The 19,715-nt window shown below is 31.5% G+C and overlaps 1 protein-coding gene and 1 long non-coding RNA gene across 2 annotated transcripts; one reads left to right on the top strand and one right to left on the bottom strand.

Annotated features, from left to right (window-relative positions):
- Window positions 1-1,692: 1,692 nt before the first annotated feature.
- LOC105804521 (uncharacterized) lies at window positions 1,693-4,897 on the top strand. Its single transcript, XM_052623310.1, has 2 exons — window positions 1,693-1,815; window positions 4,028-4,897. Exons 1-2 carry the CDS (start codon window positions 1,792-1,794, stop codon window positions 4,646-4,648), a joined length of 645 nt encoding a protein of 214 aa, XP_052479270.1. The 5' UTR covers window positions 1,693-1,791; the 3' UTR covers window positions 4,649-4,897.
- Window positions 4,898-10,848: 5,951 nt separating this feature from the next.
- On the bottom strand, window positions 10,849-18,482 carry LOC128034548 (uncharacterized). The gene is made up of 3 exons (XR_008190615.1): window positions 18,337-18,482; window positions 16,771-16,838; window positions 10,849-11,127 (listed from the first exon to the last, which is right to left on the bottom strand). It is a non-coding gene; the product is annotated as an uncharacterized LOC128034548 (long non-coding RNA).
- Between the last annotated feature and the right edge of the window lie 1,233 nt (window positions 18,483-19,715).

The raw sequence follows: 19,715 nt of genomic DNA, 5'->3' as shown, positions 1-19,715 counted from the left end.
ATTTTATATGAATTTTTTATTAAATATATATTTATATGTTTTATAATTTACAATATTTCATATAATTTTTTAATTAAGTAATGAAATGATAAAATTAAAGCATTATATCATCACCTCGATATTATAAAAATTAAATTTAAAGATTAATCAGAATAAAAAAAGTTTTCGTAACAAATTAAAAAAATTTATTTAATTTAAGTACTAAATATTGCTCTTTTTAGTTTGACTGATTTAGGGTTAAGGCCTAAATTTTCACTACTCTACCACATGGTTCCACCGTTGATAGGGGATTTGTTATTTCCGCCTCAAATTTTTGCTAGGAACAAACCTTATCTTGGGTTTGGACTAGGGGTGAGCATTCGATCGAATCGAATCAAATCGAATCGAAAATTTTCGAGTTAATCGAGTTTTTGAATTTCATTTTATCATCCTAACTTTATTTGAAGTTTTCTCGAATCGAGTCGAGTGAGATGGAATTCGAATCGAATATATTTGTTCGAGTTAAATTTTAAAAAATAATTTTGGGTCCTTGTAACCATTGTCACCCATCGTAATAAAATTTGTCCACATTAATCAAATTTTTTATTAACTTTCATCGCTTCATAATTTATTTATTAATTTTTATATATTGGTTAGCTTCTTTACTTGCTTAGTTATTTCAATTATCTTGATTCTTGTCACTATGTATTTTAGAATTAAAAATATATTAAATGTAAAAATATAATTTTTAATAAAAGTTATTTTAAAATAAAATGTGAAATTAATACCAATATAAAATTTTAACACGAATATTTTATGGCATAATTAATAATTCAATTTTAATATAAATATTCAATATGACTAAACAATTCAATAATATAAATAATATAAAATGTGAAATTTAATTTAATAATATAAATAGTAGATATAAATAAAATTATTACTATTTATGTTTAGTGATTTTTTGGATAATTTTGATTTTTATTTGAGAGTAAAGGGTGAGAAGTAAAAGTTTAGGGGAAAAATAAAAAGTTTTGGGGAATAAAAGTTTGAGTGAAAGTAAATAAGGGGGAGTAAAATTTTGGAGGAAAAATATTAAAAAAAAAATTGTAGGGGGGAGGGTTTGGGATAAATGGGAGGTGGGATGAGAAGGGAATAAAAGTTTTAGGGGAAAAGTGGGAGGGAGTAAAAATTTTGGGGGAAAATAAAAGGTTTTGAGAATTTTTGGGAGTAAAATTTTGAGAAAAAATAAATGGGAGAGTAAAATTTTGGTGGGAAATGGATTTTGGGTAGATTGGGGGGTTGGGAGGGGAGGGGAGTAAAAGTTTAGGGGGGAAAGTGGGAAGGAGTAAAAGTTTTGAGGGAAAAGTAAAAGGAGTAAAAGTTTTGAGGGAAAAGTAAAAAGATTTGGGAGTTTGGGGTAAAAATGTAAAATATTATAGTTTGATATTCGAATTATTCGAATTATTCGAGTTATTCGAATTTGAAAACTCAACTCGATTCGAATTCGAAATTCGAAAAAAATTCGAGTTGATTCGAATAACTCGATTCGTTTAACTCGAAATTTGAATTTTTTTTTGATTTTTTCGAGTCGAATCGAGTTTTGCTCACCCCTAATTTGGACTTTGGGGTTTATTGCAAAAGAGGTGCTCAAATAACAAATCGTCTATAAATAACCGGTTCCAATCCAGCACTTTATCTCAATATCCACGATTTAAAAAAAAAAAAAAAAAGAAAACCTCTAGATCTTAAAAGAGGTGCCTCACTGCCTTGAGTTGTGATTTCTGGAAACGTGAAATAACTGCGACAAAGATGGCACCGGTGAGATTTCCTTCGGTGAGTTTCAGTAGAAAAAGCTTTGGAATCACCCTTGGCCTATGATTGAAAAGCGAACCAAAACATTCTCCGATCTCGATTCCTCTTGCCCGAATTCCAATTTCCCCGTAGTGGGTGTGCCTTGAGTTGTGATTCCATAGTTCACCCTGGCAAAAGCAAGCTCGTCTCTTCTGGTGATGAGAGGGTGTGGGTGTGCGAGTAGGCCAGGGGCCTCAGCTGCAGTCACTTGCGATGCCCACATCCACTCTGCTAATCATCAGGCTCGTCGCTACCAGCTTGTCCTTGTCGACCCTTTTCTTAATGCTACTAATTGTTAACCAGATGTAGTGCTAGGTTCTGGGTCGTTGCCCAGTCCTACTCTCAATCCCTAAACTCACCATGGAAACTAATCATGTCAAAACTGCTCTTTGTTTTGGTTGTTGCTGTTGTTGTGGAATAAGGGGGTGGTTTGTGTTTCTAGATTTGTTACTCAAACCACCAACCATTCACGAAACGAAGAGGGAGCACTAGTGGAAGGGGAGGGGGGTGTTTGTTGATGAAAATCAAAATGATGCAAAGAATAAAGAAATCAAACATTTACCTTTCATATTCCTTTAATATACCATTTTGGGAATGGATTCTTTGAACATATTATATATATACGCACAACTGCTTCTTGGATGAATATTTCTGGGATTTTGAAGATTTCATTAATGGAGATCTGGATTATAGATATTTGGATTTGAGTTAGTGGTAAGTTTTGAAACCTTTCGGGTTTTAATGGAGAAGTACCATGTGGGTCTTTCATGGGACTAGGAATTCTATGTTTTGAATTAGCAGCCTCCATTATCAAAAAGAAAAGAAGTCTTTCAAAAAGTTGGATCATGAATCTCTTGATTATCTAATCCATACCCTTCTCTTAGATTCTCAATCAAACCACCCTTCTCAGTTCTCACCACGTTCGTCCTCAGTGATTTTCTTTTTTCCATTTTTCTTCATAAGCAAACACACAAACGCTTCTTTACAATCTATCACTGTCGTTGGATTCCAATCAGGTCTTATGTTTTTCCTTCTTCAAGTGTTTCTTAGTCACCACTGCCGTTGAATATACAACTAGATTTTTGGATGAATATCTGCAGACTTTAGTGTGTGTTTTTACTGTCAATATTTTTTTAAGCGAGAGGATATTTACATGTAACAGTAACACAGTAAAAGATTCTTTCGTTTGCGCAGGGGGGGCTGACTAATAAGGAGTGAGTTGTTTATTTCCTCTGTTCATATATTTTGAGTAATGTTGGAAAAATTTTGCTACTAATTTATAAAATATTTTTAATTAATAAGATTAAACATACAAATTTATGGTGGTTCGATATATATATATATATATATATATTTTATAATAGCCTTAAGCTGATAAAGAACAAATAATTATATTTGATCCTAGTCAAAAGTCCGAGATAGATATATCCTTTTACCAACAATTGTTTAGAAAGTACAAATTATGATAAAGAGTCTAAATTATAAATTTAGGGTGAGTTTGGATAAGCGATTGGGTACGGTGCTGTGCGTTTAACTTACTTTTTGTCTCACGCTACAGTATCGCTACAGTATCTAATCTCACCGCCACTACTGTTTTTACACTAACCTCATGGAAACGCACCGTTCATCTAAACTCACCCTTAGTATAGTGAAATGGTGAACTTCAGAGTTATGGCTTTATATATATCGGCTCACATGCCCTCGCCCAACCTTTATGCGTCAGTGCTTTTGAATTCACACCCTTGCCTGACTTGAAAATTGAGCATGCCCCTATTCCTCCACAAAGGAGGCTATCAACTTCACCTCTTCTCTTGGAGTTTTCTTCAATCCCTCCGAAGATACAGCCTGAAAAGCAAAACCCTTAAATCCCACATTACAGCAGGAAGAAACAAACAGAAATGGCCAGACAGCAACGGGTCGGACTTTTGCCCACCCGAAAATTTATACAAAACAGATGTGACCCGGGGGGAGAGAGAGAGAGAGAGAGAGAGGTCTGGGTAGGTAAGATCCCTTTCATGCAAAGATCAATGAGATTCGATTAGGACTGGAACTACCTGCAGGCAACTTGCCCATTCTTTTTTCCATTTATGAATAACCTAATGCTAATTATTCATGTCAATTAAAGAACTAGCAATTTTGCTTGTTTTACATTAATATAAATTTATTTATTTTCTATGACTGCTGTTCAATTCAGGGTCTAGATAAGGCCGTAAAAGCTGACTTAGCAAGAATACCAGAGGAAGAAATAGGCATCGGGGCAAGGCTACTATCTGTGGAAAGTTCCCTGATAGAGCTGAAGAGTGTGATTTGCGATTTAAAAGCAAAGGTAGATTTGGTTGATGACTTGGTGAACCTGGTCATTAAAGCAGTAATTGATAAGGATCTAAACCATATTGACCAGCCAACCATGGTCTTGATGGATGAAGCTACAAAGGCCTTCACTGAAGCGCCGAACGAGGCTCAATCTCGCGGGAGCCGCCGCGCTGCTGCCAGAAATGTCGGAGGGCATCAGGGCAGTTCTAGGGACATTGCAAGAGAGGAAATAGGCATCGAGGCGAGGCTACTATCTGTGGAGAGTTCACTCGAAGAGCTGAAGAGAATGATTTGGGATTTAAAAGCAAAGGCAAAACTGGTTGATGACTTGGTGAACCTGGTAATCAAAGCAGTAATTGATAATGATTTCAACATTGAACAGGCAACCATGGTCATGATAGACGAAGCTACAAGGGCCTTCACCGAAGCGCTGAACGAGAGCCGCCCTGTTGTTGGCGGAAGTGGTGGAGGTCATGAGGACAGTTATAGCAAGCACAATTAATATTGTGATACTTTGTTTTATTTTACTGGTTTCTGGAGTTTGTGAAAAAATCTTTAAGTGCCATAATATTATCTAATAAGTTTCAATGTATTGATCCAACAATCAAAATTTTACTGTGAAAAACATTCCAAAAACCACCCTAGAGTGATATGGGAAAGCTAAATTCACAGTAAAATGTTGAGTAACAATATGCTACTTAATTAAACCTATATATATTGAAGGCATATATAACCAATTCTTTGTGAGGAAGATTTATTAGTGTTTACTTGTTAGCAGATTGTTTAATTAATTAACTAAATTTTCGTAGGGAAAAGGTTTGGTAAGAGTTGAAATGAATTCGTCATCCACTACCATGAACACTTCATATTTAATTTCATACCTGGTTTTTTATTCCATTTCGTATTTTCGCACCATCTTCCGTCGGCGGTCCGAGAGGGGGCGCCAAAACGCATATTCGTCATTCACTAGCATTACACCATCTTTTTGCAGAGTGACGAATGGGATGACCTATTATTTTGGTTTTTTATTCCATTGTCGTATTTTCGCACCATCTATTTCATAAGTTTATTGTCATTCAACTTTAATCCTTTAATTTGTCATTTTGCTACTGGATTAATATTATTTAAAACTACACTCATGACTCAACCAAAAACTTTATAAATAATAATATAGATAAATAATATCTATTTTACTAACAAATATTAGGTATAATTACGAATTTTGAAAATGAATTATAAATGAATATTAAAATATCTATTAAGATATAAAACCTTAACAAGAAGTACTAAGTTTAAAGAAAAAAACCCAGAATTTTGAACAAATGAGTATCCATAAATTATTTTACTATTAATAATACTTACCGAATTTATAAATAAGGTTTTTACTTGTATTAAAAGATGAAATAATATTTAAGGTATAATAAAATATTAAAAATAAATGTTTTTTAAATTTATTTGTAAAGAAAAAAATACATTAATATATCATCAAACGGTAACTATTTTGTTTTCTATGTAAGTTACACTAAGTAAAAGAAAGTTAAGATTTACTCCAAATTGTTTTATTTGAAGGTTTTAATTTTCTTTTATATTAATGTTAAGAACTAAGTTAACTTTTTTTGACAAACAGAAAAAGTTAAAACATATATTAAAATTTATTTCCAGAATTTTAATCTGGCATCTAAGTTTAAAATAATAAACTTTATTTTAATTCGAAATAAAAAATTTCATTAATTGTTTTTAATAGAGTTCTTAAAAGGATTAAATTCGGTTATTAGTATTTATATTTTTAAAATATTGGTCAAATTTAATTTTAATACTTTTGAATTTTGAATTTTTTAGTTTATTCAATTTTAAAATTTTAGTCCTCACCGAAACGACAACAATTAGATTTGTTTGTTTAAATACAATTACTAGTATGTACATTGCATATAGTTGTAGATTTATTTCATATTCTCCAATTGGATCATTCTAAGTCCCTATACTTTTCGAATTTTGAAATATCAATCTTGGCGTAAATTGTAGTAGTTAATCTATTAATTGAATTTTAGTGAGTAATATGTAGAAATAAGAAGTTGACATGACATTAAATGTACGATAATATGTTTGTTGCATTAGATTAATTCTAGAAATACCAAAGCTTAACTTAATAAATTAACCGTTATCCTTTGGTGAGGATTGAAATTTTAACATTTAAAGAGCACAAAAATTAAAAATGACAGAATCTAATGGTATAATTTAACCCGAAGATTATTCTAATTTACTAGTCAAAAAGTTGGATTCATTATTGAGTTATATATAAATTGTAATTTTTTTTAAATAATTGATAAACGTGAATTTTTTTATAAATTGATTGGTAGCCTTTCCACTTCCAGTTCAGTTTCTCACTCTCACAACAAGTCTGATACTTTTCATACCAGTTTTTGCAGGCACACATGGTAATTTGCTTGTATTTGTAATTTTGTAGTTAAATTCCTGGCATTCCATTTGGATTTTGTTATCATTTCACCGGATATTTGTTCTTTTATTTGTGATTTCTTTTAACCATAAGTAAGAATTGAGTTAGTGTAAATTTAGTCATTTAAATTTTTAAAAAAATTAATTATTGCTTTTTAATTTTCAATGCAGGCAAGAGTGAGAGAGGAGGAAACATGGAACGAAGCAAAGCACATGTTGTATGAAAGTTCACTGGAAGCGCTGAGGAGGGTGCTTTCAGAGAGCAAAGCAAAGGCAAAAGTGGCGAATGACATGGCCAACCTTGGTGTTGATAGCCAAAGCTGCAGAAGCCTTATTAGCTGAAGTGTTAAGCGGGTTGAATCTGGATGGAGTCGCCTTGCTGCTGGCGGAAATGGTGGAGGGCATTAGTGCGCTACTACCTATCACAACTAATCGCTTATTTATGTATTTGGCTCATGTTAGAAATAAGTTCAGTTTTATTTCTTTTTGATATAATAGCGGAGGATGGGAGTTCGAATTTTACCCATGCCAATCACTCAGTTCTTTTAGGGAAGTATCTACATCACATGTATAATATATAATTAATTAATTAAATGTCATTGTTTATTATTATATAATATTAGTTCAAATTAAAAGTAATCTAATTTATTTAAGGATTATTGAGTTTTAGTTATTAAATAAAGTATGAGTCAAATGTGTGTAGATACTCGGTAACTAATTTCTAATTGATGATTGATGATGGGCTGATTACAAATTAGAGTTAATGTGCAAAAGTTATATATTAGGTTTGTGATCTCTAAATTACACATATGCAATTTTTCTAATATCTCATCTTTAGAAAAGAGAGTTACATTCTCTGAATTACATGCATGCTAATTTAGAAGATAAAAAACTATAATATTCGAAGATTTCAAGAAATCGATGGATTCAGGTATGCTTCCGCATCTAGTTTTGTTCTTGATTTATTCTTAATGATTTGGCATGATAGATCCTGGTTAATAAAGTTTTATATCATATCTTGTTTTTATGGTTCTAACAAGTGGCATCCGAGTCTTGTCATGTTGTTGAGAACGAATTGATTCTTTATTAGTTTTGGATTGATTCGTTTTTCAAATTTTATGAATTTGATATTTAGATTTAGTGTTTTCGATTATACATATATTAAATCTTTTAGATTTATATTAAAATTTTAGGTTTTGATTCTCAAATTTTAATCTTGTGAAATTCTGATTACTATACTTCAATTAGTAGTATATATATTTATAATCAATTGATAAAACTTTATTTGTGAGATTTTAGGGTCTAAATTACAAATTTGGTATAGTGAAATGGTGAAATTCAGAGTTATGGGTTTATAGATATCGGCTCACATGCCCTCACCCAGCGTTCTCTCTCTGCCCCACTCTATATGGTGATATGCTTGTCTATGGTACTGCTCATGATATTGTGGAATGAACAATGTAGGTAGATGAATATTTCTCTATACAATTACCAAATTGTGCATCTCTCTTTATGGTGATGTTTTACCATTCAGTTGTGATTTATTAATGGTTTGGTTTGATGCCCATCCGGACTCAAGTGTGCTTGAGATCGCAAGATCTGTAAAACCTCATTACTGGTATTTTTCTAGGATTTGACCCATACTTCCTCTATGCTTCTTGGGTCGTCAACATGCTTAACTTTTACTGCATTCTCGTTTATAATACCCCTACACCCCCAATTTATACCTTGGTGCTTTTGAATTGACAACCTTGCCTGACTTGAAAATTGAGCATGCCCTTATTTCCTCCACAAAGGAGGCTACCAACTTTACCTCTTCTCTCGGAGTTTTCTTCAATCCCTCCGAAGAAACAAACAGAAATGGCCAGACAACAACTGGTCGGACTTTTGCCCACCCGAAAATTTATACAAAACCGATGTGACCCAAGGGGAGAGAGAGAGTGTGTGGTGTGTGTCGAAATCATTTTTTGTAAAAGGGGTCGACTTTTTTTAAAAAAAAAAACACGAAAACGAAAAAAAAAGGGAGTCACCACCGATCATTTTTATGAGGTGTGATCGGGTCACCTCGTAATGATTTAATTTATTAAAATAACAATTTTGGTCTACGAAATTCAAAAAAACAGGTTCGGGAGTCGGTTACGTACGAGAAAGGATTAGCACCCTCTTAACACTCAAAATTGGTACCTAATTGATTAATTAATGTCTAAATGTCAGAAATTGAAAACTTCAAAAGAATTTAAAATACGATCCCTCCCTTTTATTAACGTTAATTTTAAAAACGCTTGAATCAAATTGAAACGAGCATCAACGGCCCACTCGTCCCGTGATAACAATATGCCTCACCTGTAAGTTAGGATGCAACACTTAAACCCTCGAGAATAAGCTTGCCTTTAATTTTTATTCAAAACTTAGGTATTTTAAATTTAGAAGGATGTTCAATTGTTTAGATTTAATGTGAAAATCGAAACCATGTAAGTTAGGGTACGACTTCTCGAATTTTCAAAAACGAAACATCGCCTTATTTTTAAAATTTTCTTTTTTTAAATAATAGCGATTACAAAACCTAAACGATGCGTGTTATTTAGTTGAAATATAATAAAATGGCACATTATGGATAAAGGAAAAAATTAAACGTGACCTCTGAAGTGATTTTAATGAAATGTGGTGGAATAATAATATACAACATGGAGTAACAATTTACGAATAAAATGTTACACTAATGAATCACAATAAAATGAAAATACGAATAAACAAATTATAATACACATAATAGCAATAATCACATAACACATGTCACTTTAATATCAATATTGACAATCAAAGAAAACGAAACAAAATAATATATAGAACAATTTGAAGTAAATAGTATAAAACAATTTAAAGTAAATAATGTGTAAAACAAATTAAAATAAATAATATACAAAGAAATTTAAAATAAATAACATATAAGACAATTTAAAATAATATATAAAAAGTTTAAAATAAATGATATACAAAACAATTAAAAAATAAATGATATATATAAAAAACAATTCAAAATAAAGAATGTATGTGAAAGTTTAAAATAAATAATATATAAAAATTTAAAATGGATAATAGTTTGAAATAGTTTAAAATACATGGTATGTGGAAAACTTAAAATAAATAATAAAACAATTTAAAATAAATAATATATGAGAAAATGTTTAAAATAAATAAATAAATAACAAATTTGCGAAAATAAGTTGAAATCAAACAGATTTGGGACTAAATCAGGACAAAAATGAAATTAAAGGTAAAAACTATAATAAAATAAATAAAAAAGGACCAAAATAAAAGGGCGCGAAAGGGCAGAGGGAAAAATATGTAAAAAACAATCCCTGGACACGTGTCCACTTTCCAGCGTGTCAGTGGGCCAGGGACTCGATTGAAACGCGCAATAAATTCTGGGTCAAATTTATAAAATAAATAAATAAGCAAAATGACTAAATTAAAAAGAAACAGAATGCAGAAGGGTTAGGGGCGTAAATATCCCATTGAACGAAAACACGCGAATCCCCCTGGAGCGGGTCTGGTCGCGTGCGAGTCAAGGTTAAACGACGCCGTTTTGACGCTGGTGACCGTGGTTCAAAACGGCACCGTTTCGTGCCGTTATTTAAATCAATTTTTTTTTTAAACTCATTCAGCCATTCTATAAAAAAAAATTCAAAGCTTTCCCCTTCTCTCAATCCTCTCCTTGACCGCCCTTGACTCCGGCATTTCATAGTCGTGCCGACCATCGGTCACCAGTAACGGCACCACTGTACACGGTGGCCGAAAAGTAAAAAGACCCTTTTTGTTCCTTTTTCGAAATAAACCTGGATTTGGGGTTATAATAACCCAAAAATTAAAAAATTAAAAACTTTTGACCCCTCTTTTAGCCAATTTCAACACCGGAGAAGGTTTCCGACGAATATGCGAAACGACTCAGGTGAGTTTCCTTCTTTTCTTTTATCATACCACTTTTAAAAGAAAAAAAAGAAATAATAAAAAGTATGAAAATACAAAAAAATGAAAATCACAAATATACCGGAAAAATCACCTTTTATTTCAAAGTTTGTTTTTTTGTGTATCTTTTTTGTGCGTTCGTAGAAGAAGAAAAAAAATACAAAATGCCTATTGTTGTTTTTATAGACCATTACAAACGGTTTGTTTTATATTTTTTTGTTTGTTTCCCCATTGTCTTCTTCTGCTTGGCCTCTTGTGTGTTGTTCTTTTTGCAGGTGGTGGCAAAGAAGTGTCAAGCGCATGCGGCAGCGGCAGGCCTAGAGGCGGCTTCTAGGAGTGGTGGTTGAAGCTCTTAGGCTAGCCCTAGGGTTTTCTTTTTTTGAAATATTAAGAGTGGGCTAGGGTTTATTTGTTTTGGGTTTGTGGGCATTTTTTTTTGTAATGGACTATATTTGTTTGTTTTATTTGTAATTTGGGTCCAGGCTAAAATTGGCTTATTACAGTGTGGGTAAGATGCCTTTCATGCAAATGTCAATGAGATTTGATTGGGACTGGAATTACCTGCAGGCAACTTGTTGAATAAAATACGTTAGCGAGCAAATATAAATATAAATATTTATATTAAATACAAAATTTAAACAAATAATATAAACAAATATTTATATTTATGTAAAAACACCAAATCTAAACAAAAAAAAAATTAATAAATACTTATATTTATTTAAAACATCAGATCTGAAAAACAATTAAATAAACAAGATCTTGAAAACCAGAAATTGAATAAGAAAATCGAGTTTTACTAGATGTTAAGGCTTGTTTTCACAGTTTCCTTAAGATAGATTCGACTGCTCCTATAGTACTTGGAGAAACGTTGCTCATCTATCTCCTAGGATATAACAACAAAATGATCACGACAAAAGTACCTTTGTAGTGATCAACAAACAAACACTGCCTTTTTCTATCACCGAAATGTTTGAAAATTTGGAGAGGAAAAAGAAAAGAATTTTTTAGAGTGAAATAAATTCGTGGTGTGTCTGTAAAGAATTTTGCAGTATTCTCTAGGCTTTTATAGGCATTCAGTATGGAGGAATTTTGGAAATTTTAATGAATAAAGATACAAATTTGTATTAAATGAGCCTTTAAATCAATTTGAATAAAATCAAATCAAATTGAGATATTTGTCCTTTTTAAAACATATTCTATATAATATTTGCAAGTCCTTTTTGGGCTTGACTGGTCCAGACACTTCACGTCTCCCACATCGTGTAGGTGTGCCCCCAACCCTAGGAAGTTTGGATTTATACCCCCTACACGTGAAAGAGAGTGTTAATCTAATGATTCAATAACTACTAAGTTGGTTCTCATATATAAACATATTCCATGTTTGATATCTAACCAATATGGGACTAAGCTTTTCATTTTTCTCAACTTAATTCACAAGTGACTTACTTTGAGCATCAATTTCTCATTCATTACTCAACCATTTTGAGTATATGATATACCGTTGTAAAGATGACATAGAGTAGAACATAAAACCATAGTTTTATGATTCAAATCTCTACCTTTACTAATCAAAAATATGCTCAAAGCTTCTAAAGTATCCATTTTTTCTAACAATCCCCCACATGAATGAAAATTGATAGTTTTAACGAAAACATTGACTCGATGTGGTGATAGAATCTACGTTTGATAGTTGCATAGGATAGGTGGGTGTAGACACCCATTCTTGTTCAAGCCCAATTGGAGGCCCATTTAAATTTTTTTCTCTCTTGGGCCTTTTGAAGCCCATTCGATTTTGGTCAATTTAAGACCTTTGGTTTTCTTTTATTTTTCTTTCATTTTTGGGCTTGTCAAGGGCCCAAATTATTATTATTAAATACTATTATTATATTTTTTTTACAAATAAATAAATTTAAAAAATAATATATATAGATGAGATGAAATGAAATGAAAGAAAAAAAAGAGGCTTTTCATATTTTGTTCTTAAAAAAAGAGTAAAAACAAAACAAAACAACAACAAAAAGCTTTCTAGTTTTTTTTTTTTTTTTTGCCATATACATATCTTGAGGGATCGGGTTTGGGCTCCGATGAAGGAGACGTCACCAGAACGTCGGTCCTCTACCCTTAGGAGCCCCAAAAATCCCATTTTTTCCTTCCCCTTTCTAAAATAAATGTTTTTTTTAAATGTTTGATATTGAGAAAAGTTTTGATTTTTTTTTAAAAATAAAGTTTAGATTTTTAAAATAAAAATTTTTTCGTAGTCATATTAAAAGAAAAGTTTAAATTCTTAAAATAAAATTTTGATCTTTTTAACTATTTTGAAATAAAGTTTTGATTTTTAAGAAAAATAGTGATTTTTTTAAAAAAAAGAAAGTTTAAATTTTAAAATAAAAATTTGTTTTTTAGTCATTTTAAAGGAAAAGTTTAAATTTTTTCAAAAAGTTTTGATTTTTTCAACCATTTGAAATAAAGTTTTAATTTTTAAGAAAAGTAATGACTTTTTAAAAGAAAACTTTGATTTTGCAAAAAATAAAATAAAATTTCCAGCCACCGTACACGATGGCTCCACCACCGGAGGTCGTAGAGCCATTGGGCTCTCCAGTGGTGGAGCCATGACCAACATAGAAGGAGGAAGAGAAAGAGGAAGATGTTTTTTTTTTTTAAATGAGGTTAAAATGAAAGAATGAATAGTTTTTTTTTTTCATTTTTAGGTGCCGAAAATGGGTAATTTATTCCCACCCCCTTACTTTTTAAATTTATAAAAAATACCTCGTTTTTTGCAACACCGCACACCCATAACCCTTTTGTATATTCAAACCTTCGATTTAATCCAAAATTTCAAAATTAAAAGCAAATCAATTGTTACATTAGTCCACTATCTTCTACATTTTTTATCTTTTAGTCCCAAAATCAAGCTATGTCATTTTATTTCCATTTTTAATAAATTATTTACATTTATATCTTCCCTTTCATTTGCATTTATACCTTATATATTTAATGTCAATTATGCACTTTATTTTAATATTTTATAATTTTTCATACTTGTATAATTTTATTTATTCTTATTTTGTCTCTATTTATTTTCGTGCCTATTTATATTTATATTTTTTCTGATTCCTTTACATACATTTTAATATTATTTATTTATGTTACTTTGATTCTTTTTATGTATTATGAATAAGGTGTATTATTGTTATTATTATCATCATCATGTCAATGTCTTATTTATTTCATTTATTTAAGTTTTCTTTTATTATTTTCATTTTTGAAAGAGTTTTAACTTTTCATTAACTTTAGCCAATTTAATTAATTTTCCTATTTTATTACTATTCGTTTTAAAAGAGGGAACTTTAGGTCATTTTTCCATCCTATAATTGTTGACATGAAGTTAGTTAAGTAAGTGTTATATTTTAATGAAACCATAAAGGTTTTAAAATTGGATTTAGGTTAGTCTTTAAGATCTTATCTACCATTTACCTTAGAAAAATTATAAATAATATGTAGGATATTTTTTAGGGTTTTAAACTAATTTTAAATATTGTATAGGATTTGTCTTTAGAATATTAAATTAATATATAAATATTCTTTAGAAATTTATTCTAGATTAAAACTAAAGATTTTTGTAGGTGAATTGTAATCATGAGTAGGTCTTTCTAAGTATTTTATTTTAGAAACCTTTTAAGAAAGCTAATAAATATTATTTAAGATATATTATTTTAGGATTTTGATGAACTTAAATCTTAGATCAAGAATTTTAAAGTAAGATAAATCATAAACTCGAATAGGATGCTTTCATAAGATCTTGATAGGTTCAACATTATTAATTAAATCTTAAAAAAGCTAATAATAATAAAAGAGCGAATAAGTTGTAGATGAATTTTATTATTTCTCTTAATTCATTGGTAATTTCTAGGTTTTTTAGAATTCTAAAATAGAATTAATTGTAGAAATTGAAAGTATTTTACTAGAATTATTTAGGTAACCTTTAGGGTGCCCATTAAAAGTAAAAATCTCTAATTTAAGTTTCAAATTAGATAAGTTTGGTGAACACATCTTAATTGAGTTACAAATAAAACGGAGGCATTTTGTTTAGACTTTTTATTTAAGATTTCCATAAGATTTTAGCCTAAATTAAGACATCAATATGCTTAAATAAAAAAACCTAGCTCCTAAGACCCCGTAGGACTATCCCCGAATAGGCATTGTGGGGGTGCTATAACCTTCCTCACACGTAACTGTACTCCCGAACCCAAAATTTGGTGATGAGATTGAGTCTAGACTTTTAGAATTTTTCCGTAGTATTAATTCTAAACTTTTAGACGATAGGTGGCTAACCAACCTATCCCTAATTGGTTAGTGGCGACAATACATTAATTTAGGCCTCCGTGTCTAGCTTTGCTTAGTAGGCCCTCGTACTCTTATATAGGCAGCGTTATGAAGGTGAACATCAACCCTTGAACCTTCCTTTGTGAAAATATATTTACTTTACTAGCCAACCAGTAGAAGCGATATCCTTGAATTGTTCCTCCTTTTGTGCAAATAATGATATACCTCACACAACTACCCCCTGACAAAATTTTAGTTCTCATGGGTTTGTTCATATGGTTGTAAACATCTCCTAGTTCTACAAGAGTTTGAGAGAACTATGCCCCCAATAGTCTCTTCAAAGTGGCCTCACTTAACTCTCACATAACCGACTTATATTTCTCGGCTCATTGAAACTCACAACGGTCATTAAAAGTATTGCTTAACCTATCCCATTTTTAATCACTATTTATATCATAGGAACGGACTCAAGATAAAACCCCCACAGTGACCTCACAATGTCTATACAAGTAGGTTGTCCCCTTGAACCTAGATTTTGGAGTCTCTAGTCAACTAGGTTGGGTTTTCCTTCACATAGAGCCTTTAATTTTTCATGGGCTTTAGTCACATTCATTTCGATATTTTATCAACCTGGTCTCTGTTTAAGCCTTTAGTTAGCGAACCCGCAATATTATCTTTTGATTTTACAAAATCAATAGAGATAACTCTGTTTGAGATCAGTTGTCTAACAGTATTGTGTCGACGACACATATGTCTCAACTTACCATTGTACATTACAGTCTATGCTCTACCAATTGTTGCTTGGTTATCACAATATATGCATATTGTAGGCACAGGCTTTGGCCAGTCAGGAATATCCTCCAAGAAGTTTCGAAACAATTCGACATTTTCTCTAGATTTTTCTAGAGCTATAAACTCAGATTCCATTGATCTGGTTATAATCATTTGTCTTGAGGATTTCCATTACACAGTTCCTCCTCCCAATGTAAAAACATATCAACTTGTGTCTTTGGTATCTTGAATATCAAATATCCAACTGCCATCAGAAAATCCTTCTAAAACAACATGATTTCTGAAATAATGCAATCCATAGTCCCGAGTATGTCTGATATATCTTAGTATCCTCATAATTGCTTTCTAGTGATTTTCCTTTTGGTTGCTTATGAAGCTGCTTAAACTACTTAGAGTGAAAGCAATATATGGTCTAGTACAACTCATAAGGTACATTAGACTGCCTATGGCCCTTGCATATTTCACTTAGTTAACACTTTCACCTTTGTTTTTAGATAGATGTTGGCTTATATCTATTGGAGTTTTGGCTATACCAGAATCATCCTTATTAAATTTCTCAAGAATATTGTCCACATAGTGTGACTGAGTCAATATGAGACCTTTATATGACCTACAGTCAATCCTATGGAGGGCCCACAGTCAATCGAAATGACCCGTGCGATCCTAGAGAAAATTTTATAATTTTGGGCCCACATGCCCTTGTGGCTTGCCTATGTGGGCCCACACACTCGTGTGGCCCACACAGCTTGGCCTAGAACCCACATTCCTGTGTCACCCATACGCCACTTTGGCTAGCTCGTGTGGCCCACACGACCACACTCTCACCGTCACAGGGTTGTGTCTTGCACACGACCGGGCACACGTCCGTGTGACGTCGACAATCTCTTTTTTTGACTTTCGTCAAATCTCATTTTCTTGTGTTTTAGGTACACACCTGGTATGATTTTGATGCTACTGTAATCTCGAGCCCACTAGAACCTAAAAATAGCATTCTAACAATTAATCCTAAGTACCGAAACACCAATTATCAAAACCCCAATCGACATACTTGAACGTAGTACACAAACAAAAAGTTCGATCACTTACCAGAACAATTATGATAGCCCTAACACACAACACGATAGACGATGAATTTTGATCCCCTTGATTAGCACCTACCATTAGAATTCACAATATTAACACATCCGAAAACGACATACAATCGCACAAAACTTCAAGTACACTTACCAACCATAATTCGAGCAGGGATCACATAATCAAAACACAGAGATTTGAAGATAGTTTGTGAAAAGGATAGGAGGAGGCAACAAAAAGAAGAGAAGAAATGAAAGTGCAGAGAAAGGGAAGAACAAAACTAACATCATATTTTTGGAAAGAGAGAGAAATATTTTGAGAAAAAATAAAAATAAAAATAAAAATAATAAATTTGGTTAATAACCCAACTCCCCATTAACAAACACATCCCATAATATCCTCCCCACTAACCACATCCAACTACTTCAGTCTGCCAACTCCACCGAACCTCTAACTGACAATCGAAACAAAAATTAACACCCATACTCGTGCAAAGATTTGAACACAACACCTCCAACAAGCTAACTCCTTACCACCCAAACCAACAAATTTATTCTAATATGAGTTTACTAACAGTAAAATATAATCCAACCCACCAAAGATCAGGATAGGATCTAAAATAACAAAATTTTTCAAAAGTGAGACTTGAACCCAAGACATCAAACACACATCCAGAGTACTTAACCACTAAAGCGGATACTCATTTATGACAAAAATCACAGAAACAAAAATAAATTATTCAGGGCGTAACATTAAACACATGCAAAAAGTGACAACATAAAGAAAAAGTCAAATTGCCAACATATACAATGAAAGGTGAAAGCAACGAAAACCTGATAACAAATACTTTTGGCTGAAAATTTGAACTTTTATCATAAACCAATTTGGAAAAAAATAAGCTAAAAATTATATAATTCAACTACCATAACTCAATTACTTATTCTCACAGAGCTGGTGGAAAAAGTGGACTAAATAAGAACCAAGAGAACAATTAAGATAATAATTACAGTCAAAACAATTAATTAAGAAATGAGTTTTCATCAGAGACAGTATCGTCAAAACAATTTAAATTACAGTCAACAAATAACATAAGAAGAAAGGAACATGATTTATGAACAGAAATTATCCATAAGGCATAGGCAAGAACAAAGTGCATTTAGAAAAAAAGAAGTAAAAAGTCTTCTTCTATGATTAAACAGATTGCAAAATACAATTGATGGAAGTCTAATTGTCTAATACTAGACAAAGTTAATAGCAAATCATTTATCTCCTCATTCCTATAGGGTCACAACATGAGGTATAAAATGGAAACAATCAAGTAATAATTTAGAATCTTTAAACATAATAATAGTAAATATCAAGCTTTAGCATTTACGGTTGTTATAAAATATTCAAAATTTCTAATTTTCTATCACCCAAAAGATTTGCAAAGCACCATAGTGAAATAGAAAACAAAAGCTCAAACTGACTGACTAGTATACCAAAGAAAAAACAAACAAAAATAGAACAAAACAGAGAAGTTTGAGAAGAGACAAAGAGAGAGACGGGTACACTAAAATATTGAATAGTAGTGCTTACCTGAGCTTTGAGACAACGTCGAACAATGATGGTGGGAACGGTCAAACAGCGGGTGTCAGGTGGTCAGAGATGGTTAGTCGATCGGTGGGAGTGGGGTTGACGGAGATGATTTGCGTCGAAGAATTGAACGAGTGGGATAGTGATTTAGTAATTAGGGTAAAAAAAGTAAGAATCAGTTTTTAAGTTTTAACTAAAAAAATGAAAATAATTTAAAAATAAAAAAAATACAAATACACATAGGTAATCGAGTTGGGTACCCGTGGAATTTAGAAATTGCGGCCCGGGCACAACCTGTGAACCTGTAAAAAATAGTGGGTTGGGTACCCGAGCCAGAAATTTAAAAAAATACCCGTTTATTTTTTTACTAGGTCAACGGGATGGGTATTTTTGAACACCCCTAGTGTGAGATGTGTTCGGTTAATCAAATAGAATAGTTGGTTCAAAGCTTATTTTACCATACAATTTTGATTAACTTTAACATATTTTCAATAAGTGAAGGTTCAATCGTAAGACACATTCATTTATGCAAATTGATTTCCAATAATATCAAAATCTAAAATATTTTAAAAATGAGGGGAGATTGTTAGAACATTTTCGAATATTTATAGTGTTCAAATAACTATATGAAATGGTGTAATTAATCAAAATTTAAATCTTTTGATTATTGGTCAAGAGTCATATCACTTGATTTTGACAAATTATTATTTAGAAAAATACATCTTGAAAGATGTCTCTATGAAGAGATATGAGAGTTCTTATAAATAGGAATGAGATTTCATTTGGAAATCACACCAACAAATTCTAAAATTATTTCTATCCTTTCCTCTATTCTTTTAATATTATTAGATAATTCTATAAAGTATTACTATAGAAATCCTTTGTAAAAATTGAGTTTCCTTTTATACCTTACTCAGTGCTTAATGGACTATTCTCGTCAGTGCAAAACGCAAATAGTCATCAACTTCATTGTATTCTCGAGGTTAATTTTCTTGAAACTCTTTTGCACAGTGAAAATAGGTGGGGGCGAATATAACCTTAAAGATAGTGGCTTGATACACGCCTTGGAGCCTTGTCCTATTTCTTCATTTTCTATTCGAGTTTCGTTCATGTGTTTGAGATTTTCCTCACCAGATATTTGTACTAACAATTATTTGAATAGTTATAGTTTTGTCTAAATTCAAGTGATATGACTCTTAACCAATAATCAAAAGATTTAACTTTTAATTAATTACTTCATTTCACTTATAGTTATTGGAACACTATAAATATTTGAAAATGTTCCAATATAATCTAGTAGTAATTATGTTGTATATAATATAACTTTTAAAAAGGTAATAATCGAATTACATTTTACTTTCTTTATTTTAAAAAATAAATAA

This window comes from Gossypium raimondii, chromosome 11 (assembly GCF_025698545.1).
Source record: "Gossypium raimondii isolate GPD5lz chromosome 11, ASM2569854v1, whole genome shotgun sequence".
In the NCBI taxonomy this organism is placed as follows: Eukaryota; Viridiplantae; Streptophyta; class Magnoliopsida; order Malvales; family Malvaceae; genus Gossypium; species Gossypium raimondii.
Note: the sequence above shows the minus strand (reverse complement) of the source record. Positions and strands in the feature narration are given on the sequence as shown.

Bases quoted from the DNA above. Each gene is read 5' to 3' on its own strand.
- LOC105804521 (XM_052623310.1), top strand. From the start codon at position 1,792: ATGGCACCGGTGAGATTTCCTTCG. The intron at 1,816-4,027 runs GTGAGTTTCAGT...TGTTCAATTCAG, and splicing joins CACCGGTGAGATTTCCTTCG to GGTCTAGATAAGGCCGTAAA.